At 43.2% G+C, this 17749-nt stretch overlaps 1 protein-coding gene across 1 annotated transcript in view; it reads left to right on the forward strand.

The window, feature by feature from the left end:
* The first annotated feature begins 10597 nt into the window (after positions 1 to 10597).
* Positions 10598 to 17749, forward strand: part of COL22A1 (collagen, type XXII, alpha 1) — a 215563-nt gene continuing 208411 nt past the window's right edge. The window contains exons 1-2 of the mRNA XM_009320934.1: positions 10598 to 10688; positions 16005 to 16571. Of these exons, the coding sequence (XP_009319209.1) occupies positions 10598 to 10688; positions 16005 to 16571 (658 nt within the window). The remainder of the gene's footprint in view (positions 10689 to 16004; positions 16572 to 17749) is intronic.

Raw genomic sequence — 17749 nt, forward strand, 5'->3', positions numbered from 1 at the left:
AAATATCAGTATCTGTTGAAATATCGATATCTAAATCTTAGCTGCTTGTCTAGGCTCCTTTTATTGCATCTGGGGAAAATAAGCACTTCTTGTGAGTTAATTTATTTTACTCATCCTCCTTAGAAAAAGATAAAATCAATCTGGCTATGGATTTCACACACACCCCCCCCCCCGAACTGGAAAGGGGACCCATCCTGAGGAGCTCAAGTATAAAACCACATACAATGTTAGTTAGACACCCTACAATCTAAACTTAAATGAGATAAATCCCAGCCAAAGCTCTGCAATGTCTTAGGAAATAGCCTAGTATGAGACAGTATCATAAAAGACCTATACCTACAGATCAAATACCCTGTTCCTGGGATAACAATTCAGTCTGCAAGGTTGTCACCAGTTCTGGAAGTAATGGGAATTTTGAAAATTTTTGAATCCTTATCCATTTGATAATATCCTCCCTCCAACTATCAAATAAAATCTTTGATATCTACTATTGCCTACCCAATAGCTATCTCTTCTTTTAAGGTACTAATTCAAGATACTACGTACAAAGAGGTAAGGAAAGGGAATCAAGTAAGTTTTTAAGCTTCAGGTCTTTTTGAGGCAGCTTGGTATCACACTTCTTCCTACAGTTAATTACGAAAATTTGAGATATGAAAAAATGAGAATGTTAGGAAGACCTGGGTTTGATGTTGTTCCAGGTTTCATCCATGTGATTCCTTGTACTCCTTTATTTCTTCCATGGCCCTCTCCCTTTCTGCTTTCTCTTTCCTGCAACAGAGTGACCGCTGCTGTTTCTGAGACTTGTGGGAAGAATTAAAAGGAAGGAAGCAGAGTGGAGGGGATGGGACAGGGTCTGAGTTGAGATGGTTCAAAACCCTTCCAGCCAATGTCAGGATTATTGACCTGACGCTGTCCCACCCCTTGCCTTAAGCACGGACAGGTAGACCCAGCTGTTGTGCAGGGGTAGCTGGTAGTGACATTTCTTATCAGCTAACTAAGTGATACGCCTCCTGCATCTTGTCAGTTGCCTGGCGTGAGAGCTGCTTATGGGCTGTAGAGCACAACTTTTGTTTGTTATCCTTTCTATGTGAGTGACAGTGGTGATGAGAGCCCTTCCTGGTAGAAAATAGGGGTAGTTTGCATGCTTTCTCTGGCTACAGTTTTCTCCCTGTTTAATTTACAGCTTTCAGACCCTTATTTGCTGTACTTCTTTTAAGCGTCTTCTTCATCAGCTTCCTGTTTTCCCTCTTACTCGCAGCCCTGGAAGCAGCAGTGCCAAGAAGAGTGACAAGGCAGAACTTTGCTGCAGGTCCCCCACTGCCAGGATCATGGCAAGATCACAGAAGGATTCACAGGCAGTGATTTCCTGTGTGTTGCATTAGGAAATTGAGAGGAGTAAAGTGTGTTTTCTCTCAGTCTGGGACTTAGGATCTCTGTGGCACTGGATAAACTCTGCTTCTGCTTGACTCCTGTGTGTTCCCCTTACCTGCTAGTCCCATGTTGATGGTGGCCATGGTGCTGGGCAGAGATGGCTGAGACATCAAGGATATGCTATCCAACTTGTCTTCACTCCAAGTTGGTGCTGCATTAAGGCTGCGCTTCTTATTTCTCTTATTTCTCTTATTTTAAAGGAGTCTGTGTTGATGATGAAGACATCCACAATGCAGACCTCTATGGTCAAAGAAGATGAGTCCTCCTCTCTCCTCCTAGCCCCAGCTCCTTTCATGGGAGAGAGAAGCATTTGAGGTTAGAGCCAAAAAAGACTTGAGGTACTCGCTTCCAAGATTTTCAGTCTCAAATCCTCCATACAGCCTCCCCACTCTGCAGACACCTAAATTGGTTAAGTTGTCTAACCTTAGAGTTCTGTTGTTGGGTCTTCCCAGAATTGCCTCTGCCTTAAACGATTTGAGTTATGCAATTATGAGGAATAAACGCAGCAATCCTACGTGGGTTCCAGTCCCACTCTGTGTTTCAGGTCAGTTCCCAAAATGCTTTGCTGCCATGCTGCAATGTCAACTGACAGTGAATTGCTTTCTACCCTGGAGCCCTGCTGCAACAAGGAGGCAAAGAATGGCCTTTTTCTAGAATAACTGGTGGGAAAGGGTTGCTTGCAAGCTGCCTATATCTCTTCAGCTGTCCTTCTTCTTTCTTGCGTTTTAAAAGAGAAGTGGCAATGCTTGTTCTCAGTAGACAAGAGCATGGAGATATTCAGCTTGGGTGGATTTCAGGCAGTGGATACTGCACAGGGGACAATGCCTCCTACAAGTGCTGGGTAAAGAGGGAAAGCTTCAGAAAGGGGCAAGGCTGAGGATGTAACCCTACTATCGGCACCTCCCCACATAACAACAGGTATCTCTTGTTTTCATGGCCTTTCTTCACAGATCTTTCACTTTTGCTGGTGTGTTGGTGTCCACAGCAGAGTTCTGGGTTTCATTACAAAGGCCAAGACCATGGAAATCAGAGCATGGGAAGGCTTTGCAATACTAAATCTCTAAATCAAATGTAGTTGTTGTTTCTGAACAAACTTTAGCTGGCCATCAACTTGTCGGAACATGTGGAGGAGAAATTCACTCACGTAGTGCAAATAGGAGGCATTGATGTTCCTGTATTTGGGAAATTTTCTGTCATCTGGACAGTTCAGCAGAAGTGTTGGGGAAGTGGTGGGTGAGTGTGTGGTACATTTCAAATTAGCATAGCCCTGTTAATAACCCTGAGAGTGACAGGCAATTGGTATGAGCTAATTTCTCGAGCTTGTAGGGATTCTGGTAATCCTTATCCAGGCCATTATCACAAGGCATAGGACAAGGAATCCAAAGCAATTCTTCCTTGCATTGGCCCCAGAAGAAGTTGTGGGAAATGTGTTCACCAGGCTCCTCTTTGTTAGAAAGTATGTTGCCTATTTTCCAAACAGATTTAGGCTGTTACCCCATCCCGATTCCTCGCTCCAGCTCTGCTAGCTGACTATATAAAGCCATGACATATGGGTCTTTTTACTGACATAATCCTCTACTGTACTAAAAAAGAAAATATTAAGTTTCATTCCAAGAGCTGAAAGAACTTCCATGAGGATATAAAAAGCAGGAAATGGGCCCTTGAAGAGTAGAGCATTCTCATATTGAATAGCCTCGAGGGGCTCAATGTTAAAGGCTTCTTCCTAATAGTTAATGTGGGCTGGAACAGCTCTGCCTTTGCTTGAGAGGAAATGGGATTTGGGGGACTTTCCCCATACAGGCTATAGGGCTTAAGCCAAAAGACTGGTGTTTGTGACCGTGTAATAAATCAGCATGCTCCGCACATACAGCAGTGAGGACAGTCTGAGTGTGTAGTACCGGGAACAAATCTCAGGATTTTCCACTCCACAGCAAACTGTCTCTACAGTTTGAACTGTTTGCTTCCTCTGTGGACATCATTTTGATCTTTGTCTTGCTTACATCACTCCTCGTTAATCTGGACATCCTGCAGCCAGCAGTGGCTGTTAATTTAAACGTATGAATTGGGCTCCTCTTCCTATGAAGGCCAGTGAATAGTGTTATCTATTACCCTAAATAGCCAGTGTGCCTTGTATTACATGCAGGTGGTGGACTTTCCAGTTCTAGGACATGTGTATGCTGCAAACCCTGCTTCAGTGACGACATGAGAGACATTTCAGAGTTGTGTTAAGTTTAAAAGAAGTAGGCAAGGGAGTATGGAGAAAGTTTTCTAACTTAGCCAGGGTGCGATAGAGTCATTATTGGGATGGCTGAGCTGTGCAGCTGCTGTTGACTCATGTAGTTTGGAGTCTGTGTTCCCCCCTAGCAAGTCCATCACCATTCATAAATTATATGTGTCTAATAATTTAATTGTATTAATATCCACAGGATTCAAATACACTTGTGCCTCAATGGATGAGCCACTGCAGAGGCATAATGTGTACTAATGTGCTGTGTAAATGAATTGCAATTTACATGACTCAAATTATATATTTGGGGATATTTTGGGGGTAGGAAAGGATAGCTCCCAAATAAGATTATGACAAGTTAACTGACCTCTGAGTCTCCTGTTCTGTTCCTAATTCCCTGGTCCATGCTAAAGAGGTTCAGGCTAGTGCTTTCCAAAGGAAAGTAAGTAAAAAATAAGGGGAAAAAAATGATTCAAGCAAAATGCAGCACTGAGATGCTGCTTTACTATAGCTTGTTCCTAGCTCCTGGTAAGTTATGTTGGGAGACTGAAAGACAGTTGCACTCTGCGGCCTGCCCTTAAGACTTGCTTTAGCCATTTGGCCAGATCTAAAATGCATCACTTTGTGGCATCAGCTCTCCCTGGCACAGCAGCTGGGGCACTGCAGAACGGAGTGCACCTATGTCTTGTCCCATCAGGGAGCTGGGATGTAGACACAGCACGCAACTGGTCCCACCATATGAATGCAGCCTATTTACAGGAGAGGTAACAAAATTAATTTGGGAATGGTGATGTGGATTTGGTAGTACCCTCGCCACAGACTGCAGGATTTGGGAGATTCTATCATAGAGACTTTTTATCATGGGTTAATTTTGGGTTTTCTTAGCCAATCAGTAGAAAGATGTCTAAGCTTGACATGCAAGAGTACAATTTAAATCTGGAGTTGCTTCCTCTGGACAAATGACTGAAAAGTTATACTTGGGGGTATTGCATCAAGGTTTTAGCCTGCAGACACTGTGTGGCTGCAGCGGGCAAAAATACATTGCAAAGTCCTTGTCTAGCACTTAGGGTATTTTAGAATTGCAGCGATTTGGCAGGCAACAAGTATGAGCTTGTTTTAAAGCGTCTGTGGTAGATGCACTTACAAAGGGGTCAGTTCGAGGGATGCATGATCCAAGCATAGGTTAAGGAGTCAGGAGTGGCTGAATTCTAATTCTGACTTTCTCTCAGGTTTCCTTGCGCATGCACATGCAACACCACAGAGGTTAAAAGAACATTTCTAAGGCTGCAAAGCGGAGCACACAGAAATTAGGAAGTGCCCATGCTGAGTTAATCCAGTCCCCCTTGGAGTATGCTTTACGGCCCTCTAAGACTCTTGGTTACGCTCCTCTCTACGATATTTTTTCCCATTTGATTCGTCTCGTTCTGTCTCCTGGGCAAATACCTGTCACTTAGGAAACAGCTATGTATTATTTTCCCCTCCTAATTGTTCAGTATGGACTTTATTTCTTACACAATCAAACTTATTTCCAAGTGCAGCAATATTAATCATTCATGGGCCCTGGTAGTTCCAGCACCAAGCACTTCAGGGCAGTAATAGAGTTCAGCTAAGGCAAACAAATTGATGGGTTTGAATGGTCTGCTGATCTTTCCCACCGCCCTATTTCATCTCCTATAAAGCTGACAGATTGCTTTGGCTAGCATTCATGCTAACCCTCTCTCTGTGTCTGATCGTTTTTTTAGGGATTGGGGTAGAAGTTGCTCTTGAGACGTGATATTGCAAAAGAAGAGAAGAAACGTCTCAGGCCCTGCAGCCTCGCCCGCACTTAGAGCAGACATTGGAGAGCTGTTCGCTAGCAGGGTGCCTGAATGTCCCCATCCAACACACTTTGGAGCTGCTGGCAGTCTCCTCCTTGGTTTCAGCAGACTTTGGATCAGTTGTAGTTGAACAAAGTACCTCAGGAACAACTCCGGTGTTAGCAGAGGATTTTCTGCTCTATTATTCACATGGGTTTTGAAATAATGCCCACTGAAATCAATGGCCCTCTTTTCATTAATTACAGTTGGCTTTGGATCAGGCCTGGGAAGATGCATATCTTCCAGAAATGCCATCGGATGATTTCTTTAAAAAGCATCGAACAAAGATATACGACCACATGGGCTGATCGGGGGGAGGAAAGTCCCATCTCTCTTTTATATGGTTGGCTTCCTGCTCATATCAGCAATAATTTAGATAATTAAATTGCTTAGTTCAGTAGTTGGAAGAGGCACGATCAACAAGCTGACTCTACGAAGATGTCAGATGTATTAGTGTTCTGGGTTTTGTTTTTCTTTTTTTTGTGTGTGTGAAAAGCTGTATAATTGGACACTGTCTTTTTCACCCCAGGCTAACCTCTTCTTCAGAGGAGCATACCAAAGACATTTAATATCACATTATGAATGCCAGCATAGTTAGAACATTTATATGGTGTATGGTGATGTTCAGTGGCAGCAGACGAATGGATGAAATTAAGCACAATAATAGTATCAGCCCGCCTTGAATTTAACAGTAAGATGAACAGTTCAGTGGTATAATTTAGTAAAACGTAAGTAAAAGCTCAGATATGTTAATGAGCAGACTAAAGTCCATAACTGGATATGCTTTTTACATTCAGCCTTGAATCACTGATCTTTGGACTGTTCCTGTAGGGTCTTTGAACTTCGGCTCGCATGAACTGCTTCTAAGCAGTTTTATTGAATCACGCTTCTGAAATGCTCATCTTACTATTGACTCCAGTTTTGTTTTGTTTTGTTTTATTAATATTTGTGACTGAATCACTCCTCTGAAGGATGAAAGAGATCACTGAAAGTGTTCTGTTTTTTTCCGTCTCTAACTCACATGGTTTTTGCTGTTGGTGACATCTCTCAAACCAGGACAGAAGAGCAGTCTCTGGAGAGGCTGAGATAGGGAATATCCAGTGCTTGTGCTTAAATTGCTTGTCCTAGAAATGCCGTGAAGTTTTCCTCTCTGCCACATTCTTTGTGTCTGCCCCTTTTCCCTTTATTTTTTCAAGATGCCGTTTCTAAATAAACAGTTCTGCTTCTATTCTTTCATACAAGTTTTTCCTCCTTGTCCCCTGACTTACAATGATGCAACAGCATTATCTGACAAGCAAGGTTAGAACAAAGTCACTGTATGTCCCTCCAGGATCAGGCTCTGGCAGGACAAAGACAGAGAGAGCAGGATAGAAAACACCATCATCTTATTCGCAATGGACAGGGGTTTCATTTTCTAAATAAACTGATGTCAGGATATTCTTTGACTTTGGTTCAATCAGGAATAAACCCCAATAGCCCAGCTATGCTGTTCTGTTCTGGATATGTATGCGATTCTTCGGAAAGCAGAGCCCTGGCTCTGTTCCCAGCCTCAAGGGGTAAAGCTCGAGAAGACAAAGCAGCATCCCTTAAAATGCAGGAGTGCAAGGGAAGCCCAACAGTGAGCAAAATATTAAAGTACGTTTGAGATGAGAAGACCTAGTTCTTCTTCAGCTCTTTTTTTTTTTAATGCTGCTTTTTATGAGTGTACATTTCCCAAAGAGTGTTTACTTATTGTGCAAAAGTAGAGAGGCCTTACCATGGATGCTCACTGACCTAAAACTCTATACCATCCCTCCTGAAAAAGCCATACCAAAGCTGAAGGTTATATAGAGCTTGTGTCTATCTTCTGCATGTTGTTTGTTCAGCTGTGAGGCGGTATGAATAGCTTAGTACTATGCCTGTATTTTAAGTGTAGAGAGCTCACTTTAACATTTACCAGCACGCTTTTCAGCCTGGATGCTATTCCCGCATCATGTTTGCATGTAGCCAGAATTATTAATCTCTTTTTTTCCCATTAAACTATTAAAAACAGGGCCTCAGACACAGAGTCCGCAGTTTGGTAATAAACTTGGATGTGATAGGATTTGTCAGTTCTTTTTGCAATATCACTTAATAGATCTAAATGTGTCACAAGGGAACCCCAAAGTGATGTTTGCGAGATAAAAAGAAAAAAGGAGGTATTTTTGAAGGATGTACATTGACTTAGGCCACTTTGAGGAAAATTATTCCCACATGGTAAGCTGAACTAAAAATAATAGTAATAAAAAAATCCATGTTGGCCATTTGGAAATAGGGTCAACTAAACAGTATTTGTTATTCTTGGATCACTCTGAAGCCTAAACTGTCCCACTTTTGGCTTCTTTTTGACCGTTTCTCCTGGAAGGGGAAATACATGTTGATCAGCTGCTGTAATCTCAAACTGGGCTCAGTCTCACAGTGAGAGACTGAGGTGGGAAAGAAACTGGTGTGGAAAACCCATCACTAAAAATGCTTTATCTCCAACCTTTGTTCTAATACCCTGAAGACTTCCTTGCCATGATATGAGTCCTGTTGATGTGAATGGGGCAATTTTCTCTCGCTGATATTTCCATACATAAAGTAGTTGCAGGTTAAGAGACTTGGTTTAATTCTTCATGCTATAAAAATGAATAAAATGATGTATTTTGGCCTGAATGCAAGAATAATATTGAACCACAAATGTGTATTAAAGCCACCACAGGCTATGGTTATGGATTTTAAGCAGATGTTTTGATTTGATTTGGTTTTTTCCCCCCACTATTTTTAGCCTAAATGACCATTCTGAGACACCTTTCAGCATTCATAATGCAGCAATGAGCTCTTGAAGTGTTTTGGCAAAGAGTGGAGAGGAATGATGCCTTAGAGATGGAGCTCTCAGACCTGGTCATGTAGGTAGTCCTTCTGCTGGGGCGGAAGTCATGTGTTTACCAAGCGAGCCGCGTCCACCAAGCTCCCCGTCACGCCGCATCCGCTGCCTGTCGAGCCAGCGTTGGTCCATCCCGCTGCCGTTCTGCTGACTGACACCAGCTGGTGCTCTGCTCCTTTTATCCTGGCCTCATGTGGGTTAGCAGCTGGCAAAGACCGTTTTTAATAATGTATTTATAAGACTTCGCAGCCGTGCAAGCCCAGACACAGAGAAAGGACGTTTTGAGCTCTCAGCACTGGAAGTGCAGAACGCCACATGGCAGATCTGGTTTCCCATCTCTCGCTGCCGCCACTAACCTGCTCTCCCACCACCAGTGCCAGAAAACAATGTTTCCTAAAAAATACACAGGAGGAAAAACCTTGGGCTGAAGGCTCCCATAGCTATTTTAAGGAATGCTTGTCCTGATCCCTCTGCAGATGGCTGCCTGATCGGTATTTCAGTAATGTACTTATTTAAAAGGAAATTCTAACTACTGTAGGGCACGGTGATATTTTCATGCCCTTTTTACCCTGCAACCTTTTCCAGCTCACTTGAACCTGAGCACCTCACTGTCTCGTAGGGACACCGTCTGGCTGAGGTGTAAACTACAGCACCTGCTTGTGCCCTTTGGATTTAGGGATGGTACTTGAATATGCATGCTTTTTTTTCTTTTGTTTTTTAAATTCTTTCTTGCATTTATGTTCTACTTCTGGCAGATACTTTGAAATTTTATTTGCAGGGTACAGGGTTTATTAGATGCATTGGTTTTCTCCTTGTCTGCGTATGATATGGACTCTTGAAAATATAGGAGCCTGTATTTTGTCCTGGGAATAAGGATTTACAGCTACGTCTCAACAACTACGTAAGATTTTCCCCTTTTTTATTTTGTAAACCAAAATGATGTGCACTTTATTTCTGAGATACGTGGTAGAGATAGGCCCCACATTTGACTGATCAAGACTGGTTTTGAACAAATGTTGACACCACCGTTCTTTTTGTCTGTGATTCCCACAGAACCCTATTGCTTTGAAAAGAAATATCCTAGAATGCATAATTGACCCGGCAGCAATGATCTACAACATACAGTGCCCCCTTCATGCCTCTTTTACCCAGCTGTCAACAGCAAGAAGCTGATGTGCATGATAAAAGACAGAGGAAGCAGAAATTCCCTAAGAAAATGAGCAAAGAAATCTGTGCATTAAAGAGGAAAAGATGGATTCAGGAGCTGGGAGAAAGTTTCCCAAAATGATTCCTTAAGCAGTAAAAAGAGCTGCAGAGTGAAAACTGTTTTCCCCTGTGTGTGTGTACATAGTGTATAGAACTGCAATGATTTTATGGTCTGTCTAATAAAAAATGATAAAACAGCAATAAGTAAATAAAAAAAAATTAAAAAAAAAGAATTGGTCTAGTGTTAGAAAACATAGCTAAACTTTTAACAGCCCAGCCACTTTGCCTGGCTTGTTACAATACCGGCTGACTTCAGTGGCTTCAGTCAAGGTAAACTCAAACCAATGACTTTAAACTGAAGATCATCCCCCTGAGCTTTTGCACTCCTTTAAACTAAACAGTTGAAAGATGTGTTTTGAAGCTGAGTTTAATCCTATAGAGAAGGACCAACAGCAACAAACACATATATGAAAACAGCCACGTATTTTTAGCGTTCGTCATTTCTGAGGCTCGGGAACTGAAAGCAGCGACGGGTGAAGTGGCAAGCGGTTGTGTGTGATTTGCAGTGGTTTGCATCTCAGCTCTGCGTTGTATGTCTCCTGATGATGAATGCATGGGAGGCCCAGGTCAGGAATGGTTTCCACTCCAGTGCATTGATTGTGTAGTTGCAGTGGGCTCACTTAAAGTATAATAATCAGGTAATCTCTCTCCTTTTTCCATTCAGGCTGCTGCACACTGAGTAGAGCCAGTGAAGGGCTATAGATTTTGAAAAGTAGGTGAACTCCTGCCTCTTTGTCTAAGCAGTTTGTGTCTAGTCAAGTAAAATGATGGGCAGAAGAGACAACTCCCCAAAACATTGTTCCCATGACTTGCATCATTACTTCTGGTTGTGTTTCTATGAGATAACACTTGCTCTTTATTTTAGGCTACGGATTGGATTTCTAGCAAGCGTCTCACCACGGCAAAAAGACAAGCTGATGTGAGAAAGGAGATATGTCCATTATGGGAAGATGCCGCGTGCCCCATCTCCTAGTTCTTCTCACATTCGTGCTCACCGGGGAGCGAATTGAGGCACAAAGAGCAGGTACGCGCTGTTCGGCCTAGTCTCCTGCTAAGTAGCTGCTGGGGCTTTTATGTGGCTGAGAAGCTACCGTTGCTAGGAGGAAAACAATATAAAACCCAAGCAACATATTTACTGCTGAAAAGACATAAAATAGACTTTAGGGATGGAGATAGCTCAAGGATCAAGGTTATGATTTACCTAGGGTCTCTGGTTCTGCTGCAGGCTTAGAGAGGTTAGCTCAGCTACCCAGAGCAAGGGGAGCAGCATGCAGTTTACTCTGGATATGCTTCATGTACCCCGCACTGGCATGAAGATCACTTCTTCTGTTGCCTTCAGTGGGTTTCAGATTAGATCTGGTGAATCTTCAATCTGGCTGGGACTTACCTAGCGAGCTCAACAGGGCCAGGGCACTGTTCATACCCTCTCTTGATAGATACTGTCTGGTTGCTGGCATGGTCCTTGGCATGGCTTTTGTCCTGCGATGATGAGCACTCTCTCCCAAATGCCGCTGAATGCATTAGAGGATGGTGCAGCTGAGGGATTGTTCCTATAGGCAGTCTTGACGAGGACACATTGTTTTTTAAAGAATCATAGAAGAGTCTGGATTGGAAGGGATCCTCTAAAGGTCATCTAGACCAACCCCCTGCCGTGGGCAGGGACATCTTCAACTACATCAGGTTGCTCAGAGCCCCGTCCAACCTGACCTGGAATGTTTCCAGGGATGGGGCATCCACCACCTCCCTGGGCAACCTGGGCCAGTGTTTCACCACCCTCATCGTAAAAAATTTCTTTCTTTTAACTAGTCTCAATCTATCCCCTTTCAGTTTAAAGCCATTCCCCCTTGTCCTGTCACAACAGGCCCTGCTAAAAAGTTTGTCCCCATCTTTCTTATAAGCCCCCTTTAAGTACTGATAGGCCGCAATAAGGCCTCCCTGTAGCCTTCTCTTCTCTAGGCTGAACAACCCCAACTCTCTCAGCCTCAGCAGAGGTGTTCCATCCCCCTGATCATTTTTGTGGCCCTCTTCTAGACCCGCTCCAACAGGTCCGTGTCTTTCTTATGCTGAGGGCTCCAGAGCTGGACGCAGTACTCCAGGTGGGGTCTCACCAGGGCAGAGTAGAGGGGCAGAATCCCCTCCCTCGACCTGCTGGCCACGCTTCTTTGGATGCAGCCCAGGGTACGATTGGCCTTCTGGGCTGCGAGCGCACATTGCTGGCTCATGTCCAGCTTTTCATCCACCAGTACCCCCAAGGCCTTCTCAGCAGGGCTGCTCTCAATCCCTTCATCCCCCAGCCTGTAGTGATACCGGGGGTTGCCCCCACCCAGGTGTTTTGGGGGGGAGTAGGAAGAGTGGAGTTATCCGGCTGTGAATGATGCTATACCTCAGGGACAGAAAACAGTTGTAGACCCACGGAGTTTATTGGTATAAAAGCCCAAAGGTACTTTGAGATGGAGGCTTTCTGTCTCTTTTTCTAGGAAAGATGCTATTCCATATCCTTGGGTAATTTGTAAGAAAGAAAGGGATTTTTTTTTTAGACCTTCTCTCAATCTTTACAGTTTTGTTATGTGATCTATATAAGGCTTTTTGGGTGAAGTTTAATGGGAATAAGTACTTAGTAACAAAACAAAGTGAAATCTCATCTTTTTTTCTGCCTGTGGATCAGTTACAGGAAGGATACGGTGGTACCATTTATATGTTCATTCTGTGATTACTTTAAATAATTTTGGGCTTATGGCTTGTTTGTGAACTATTTTTAATGGCAATATTGCACAATGGTTGACTCAGTGTCTGAGTGGATGAATACAACTCCTGGAATTATGCTTCCAGAGAGTATTCCTGTAATTACAAAACTGGAAGTTCACTTTCTATGAATTATCTCCCATATTCCCTTTTCATGAACTGTTTCTGCCAGTAAACAATATTATTATAGCATTCTTGGAAAACAATCAATTTTGTCCAGCATTGGACATTACTGTGTTAAAAATGCAGATTAGTATTTACTAAAAGCTTTTCTGCAGTGTTTCATCTCACTGCCATCAGGTCTGTAAGCAAAGAATCACTGACTCTAAGAAAATGATCCTGAAAGACCGTCTTTTTCTTCCCTGCATACTGCCTGAATAGGCATCACTTTTTAAACCTTAACCCCCCCCCCCCGCCTTGTTTTAAGGGCTGTTGCCCTTGAACACCAACAGGAATCATTCTGTCTGTTCTGTTTGTTTGTTAATTGCAGTCATCTCACCTGCTGACAGTTATTAAAATAAGCAACAGGAAGGTCTGTACCTTGTGGGTTTTATACTTAAACCTTTATATTCTCTGGTTAGTCTCACTTAATTAATGTTCTTTCAGACAGAATAGATTAATGCAATAATGAATTAGGGGGACAGAGTGGGTTTTTCTTGCTTACCCTTTACTGTTACCTATTATATCCTTTATATTCTGCAAAAATCAAGCAGAATTACTCTTGGCAGTCTAGCAGATATATACAGATGTAATGTAACTTACATCCGATAATATAAAATGTTATATTTGGTCATCTCCACACTCTGATTACCTTTGAGAGAGTTACTGTGTGTTTCCAGACAGACCTTTCTTGCTCTGTGGTTAGAGTCAAGTGTTTCCTCACTCACAAAATGCTGTCACAGAACATGATCTGATGTGGACAGGTTGTTTCCAATGTGATCACATGTGGATGGGTTGTTCCCACCATGATCCCAATCCCAGGTCCATAGGTTGTTCCTGTAGATGCTGAAGGAACAGCAGTGTCTGGGTCAGGTCTCTGGGATGTACCCTGCCATGGAAATTAACACAGCAACAGATAATGCTCATTTTTCACGGTCCCTCTCAACATACCGCATGTCTATTCAACCACCCTTGCAGCCATCATGCAATACCATGAGCATTGCCCTACAGCGTTATAATGCCTACCTACAATGCTTTTTGGTCTTATCTGAAGGCAAGTCCTCTTCATATGGCTGAGCCACCCACAATCTCCTTTCCAGTGCAGTGGGTTGTTCTGGGATTCCTGTCCTCTTCAGGGCAGGTGCACAGCCCCAGGATGATCAAAAGCACCAGAGCTAATTTATGAACCATAAGGTCAAATTTGGGTGTGGAAGAAGACTTTGTGACCTTCCTGTGGCTCAAATGCTGGAACTCAGTGAGGAAATATGGCAACAGCATCATTCCCCCCACTTTTGGGTAGCGTGATTCATATTTCTGTTCACTGAGCCAGCTGTCAAGCAAGTGCTTGACTGGATGCGCTGTGTATGATACCTCCGACCTCTTTGGTCTGTTCCAGGGGAAAACATCCTAGTCCTCAGCTAACATCCACATTGGGTGCATTTACATCAGTGCTTTAGCTCTGGTTACAACTGCAGCAAGGACAGGCTACTTCCTAAGGGATGGGGAGCCAGAAGGTGGGGGTCTCCCTGGGCTAGCAGGAGAGGGTCTCACCAGCCACAGCCTGTCCTATCACCCTCAGCCAGGGAGCAGGGAAGGCTGGGGGATGGCAGCCAGGCTCAGCGGACAATCCAGATTCCCAGACAAGCTCATAGTGATGAAGCAGGTCCAAGATCAAGCCAGGAACATGAGTGAGCAAGTCAAGGTCTGGATCAGGTCTAAAGACAGCAGCCAGGGTCAGCCATTCTCCAGGCAAGTCCACAGAGGTGAGGCAGGTCTGAGGTCTTAGTTACTGATGGACGTTTAGTTGCTGGGACCTGGCTGGAACTAGTCTGATGTGAAAACATACAAACCGTACAGTGGTAATGTCACTTTTTAATGTATGGAGAGCTAAACTGTCCTCAGTAGGCATACCCTGGAGTTATGTATTCTCACAAATACTCTCAGATTTTCTGACCAAGGGAGGTAGCTTGATCAGTCCGGGTCAGAGCCTGGAAGAGGTTATTGACATGGTCATAGTGGGAACAGTCGGGGGAATCAGGGTCCTGCAGTGAAACAGGAGTCAACAGAACAGATCTGCTCTCAGTGGATGTGGGCAGATGTGGGCTACCAGCTCAGATCCTGGTAAAGCAGCGGGGTTTAAAAGCAATTGCCAACAGTTTAGGGGACAGATATAACATCTCCAGTTCGGTGGGACATAGAAGAGCCCTGTTACTCTGACAGAAATAAAGTGGCACAGGCACTGGTATGGACCAGCTCTCTGTCTTGTATCATATGTGCTTTGTTCCCCACATGATTGGTCAAATTAGCTTTTTACCAGTGGTTCAAACAAGCAGTTGTACTTTGTGAGACGTGAGACGAACAGTTTTTCCAAAGAAGCTGGTGGGAGACTTAGTGATCGAACTGTTAAATGTTTGGTGGTTGTGACCATAGGTAAATTTACTTTGTAGAGCAGTTTTCAATCTTGAAATCCATATTTTTTTAGGGACTATGGTCTATAATAGTGAATTAAATAAACATATGCGTATATATACATTTTGTCCAGTTGGGGCTTTATGTTGATAAATCTTTGGCATCTGTGGAACATTCATGAATATCCTGCCTCTTGGCTTGCATATATTGAGAAAGAGCTAGAAAACATCTCCTGGGAGATCTACTTTCTTGGCAAGCGGCTGGCAAATATATGACCAGTCTGGCTTCATAGGGCAAGCAAGCTGCAATTAAAATACATTTGCCTTTTGGATTACACAGGCCTCAGATTACAAATATCATGGCTGGAGCCAAAAGGGTGGTTGTGGGAATAAGCGATCTTTTCCCTTACAAAGCAACTGCCCTTTGTTGTCACGGAAGCCATCCCAGTATTCAGTGAGTCATCCTTTAGTCAATAGTCAATGGCAGAGAGCCTCAAAATCAAAATAATCTTGTTACAAACTTGCTTCACCAAGATACCATGCTGAGCAAAAGAACTGCTTCTAGCTAAGCATAAATAAATCATAATGTTAATGCAAGAGGGAACATGAAAGCTTCACTACTCATGGTCAGGATTGGCATAGGCAAGGTCAGGGCAGGTCTCTTGAGGCGCCAAGGTCATTTTAGAGCATTGCCTGAGCAAAGGCACTGCAATGAAGTTTGAGAAAAATAACTTCATATGCATGCAGATGGTGTAGGTGAAAAGATTGAGCAGAGGCAGTTAGTAGTGCAGGAACAGAAAGGGTTTGCATTTCAAAGTGAAGTGTGTGCTGATCTACTGTAGATGTCCTGAAACAGATGAGGTGAATCACAAGGAAGAAAGGCTGAGAATCTGCACTTTCTCTGCAGGATAGGGAGAGGGTTTGCTGCCTCCTCCAAATTGCTCACTAGAGAGCTATGCCTAGGGAATATTTAGTATGTCTGATACTTGTCTTTCAGCTTCCCTTAGCAATATTTTCTGCCACCCTTGCAGGTTGCAAGAATGTTCACTATGACCTTGTCTTCATCTTGGATGCCTCCTCCAGCGTCGGAAAAGAAGATTTTGAGAAAGTTCGGCAGTGGGTGTCTAATTTGGTGGAAACTTTTGAGATTGGCCCAGACAAAACCCGTGTAGGTGTGGTGCGATACAGTGATCGTCCAACCACAGAGTTTGACCTGGGAAAGTACAAAACCCGTGAGGAAATCAAAGAGGCTGCACGAAACATTAAGTATTATGGGGGTAATACGAACACTGGAGATGCTCTCAGGTACATCAACACCTACAGTTTTTCCAAAGAAGCTGGTGGGAGACTTAGTGATCGAACTGTTAAAAAAGTGGCTATCCTTCTGACTGATGGAAGGAGCCAGGATTATGTCTTGGATCCAGCCACTGCAACTCATCAGGCTGGGATTAGGGTCTTTGCTGTGGGTGTTGGCGAAGCCTTAAAAGAGGAACTCGATGAGATTGCTTCAGAACCCAAGTCTGCTCACGTGTTTCATGTCTCCGATTACAACGCCATCGATAAAATTCGGGGAAAGCTGAGAAGACGTCTGTGTGAAAGTAAGTAGAGCTCCCAGTTCTTCTACACAATTAAAATTATAATAAGTTCAGTTAGCATATAGGTATGAAAAGCTGTGATTGTTTTCTTTCATGGTTATAATTCTAAGCTGATAATTCTTTTTTAGTGTCTTCCACTCTGTTCCACTCTGTAAGAAGTCATTTTACTACCTGGAGCATGATGAAATGGATCACTTCTAGGTTATTCTGCCCAAGTCAGCATTAACTATCGGTCAGCTTCTAGTGGTCAACTAGAAACCAAAAAAGTGAACTCCCTTTTGGTTCTGGTATAGTTCAGTTATTTTATAATATTTTGGACTACTGAATATGAAGGGTTACATCTTATTTATACCCAGAATTTGGTTTATTTCCCCTTATTGTCTGGCATTAGAGTGTGTAAAGAGTGCTATGGATGCTGCAAAAAGATTCTTGTGCTTTTCTGCCTTTCAGCATCCCAACTCTACTGACAACTGGTGTTCATGAGTGCTCTGGCTATCAACCACATAAACCTTGGTGATGTTTTGAATGACTTTTAATGGAGAACTGTGTGTGAAATTCACACTGAATAAATGAACTTTGAATTTCCAGCACCCTGGCGAAGAGGACTGTAACAGCATTATAGCTGGTGTCTCCCAGCTCTTTAATGGGAACAGCAATCACATATCCCTTTCTCCTTCCACCACTGATAAATCACTCTCTCGTTCTCGGTGACTACATAAAAGTTACCTGGTTTTGCTGCTTTTTGCAGTGTGTGTTGTGGTTACTGTGAGTTCTTTGGGTCAAAATCATGACACACTGCTCTGGTTCCTAGGTCTGAACTTGAAAGACAACAGATGACAACAGTGTAACGCTGTAACATGTTGCAGCGTTACAATGACCAGGTCTGCAGGCCAGGAACTTGTGTTACTGTCAGGCAGAATAGAATAGAATAGAATAGAATAGAATAGAATAGAATAGAATAGAATGTTTCAGTTGGAAGGCACCTACAGTGATCATCTAGTCCAACTGCCTGACCACTTCAGGGCTGACCAAAAGTTAAAGCATGTTATTGAGGGCATTGTCCAAACGCCTCTTAAACACTGACATGGGGCATCACCCACCTCTCTAGGAAGCCTGTTCCAGTGTTTGACCACCCTCTTGGTAAAGAAATGCTTCCTAATGTCCAGTCTAAACCTCCCTTG

This window comes from Pygoscelis adeliae, unplaced genomic scaffold (assembly GCF_000699105.1).
Source record: "Pygoscelis adeliae isolate BGI_AS28 unplaced genomic scaffold, ASM69910v1 Scaffold342, whole genome shotgun sequence".
Taxonomy (NCBI): domain Eukaryota; kingdom Metazoa; phylum Chordata; class Aves; order Sphenisciformes; family Spheniscidae; genus Pygoscelis; species Pygoscelis adeliae.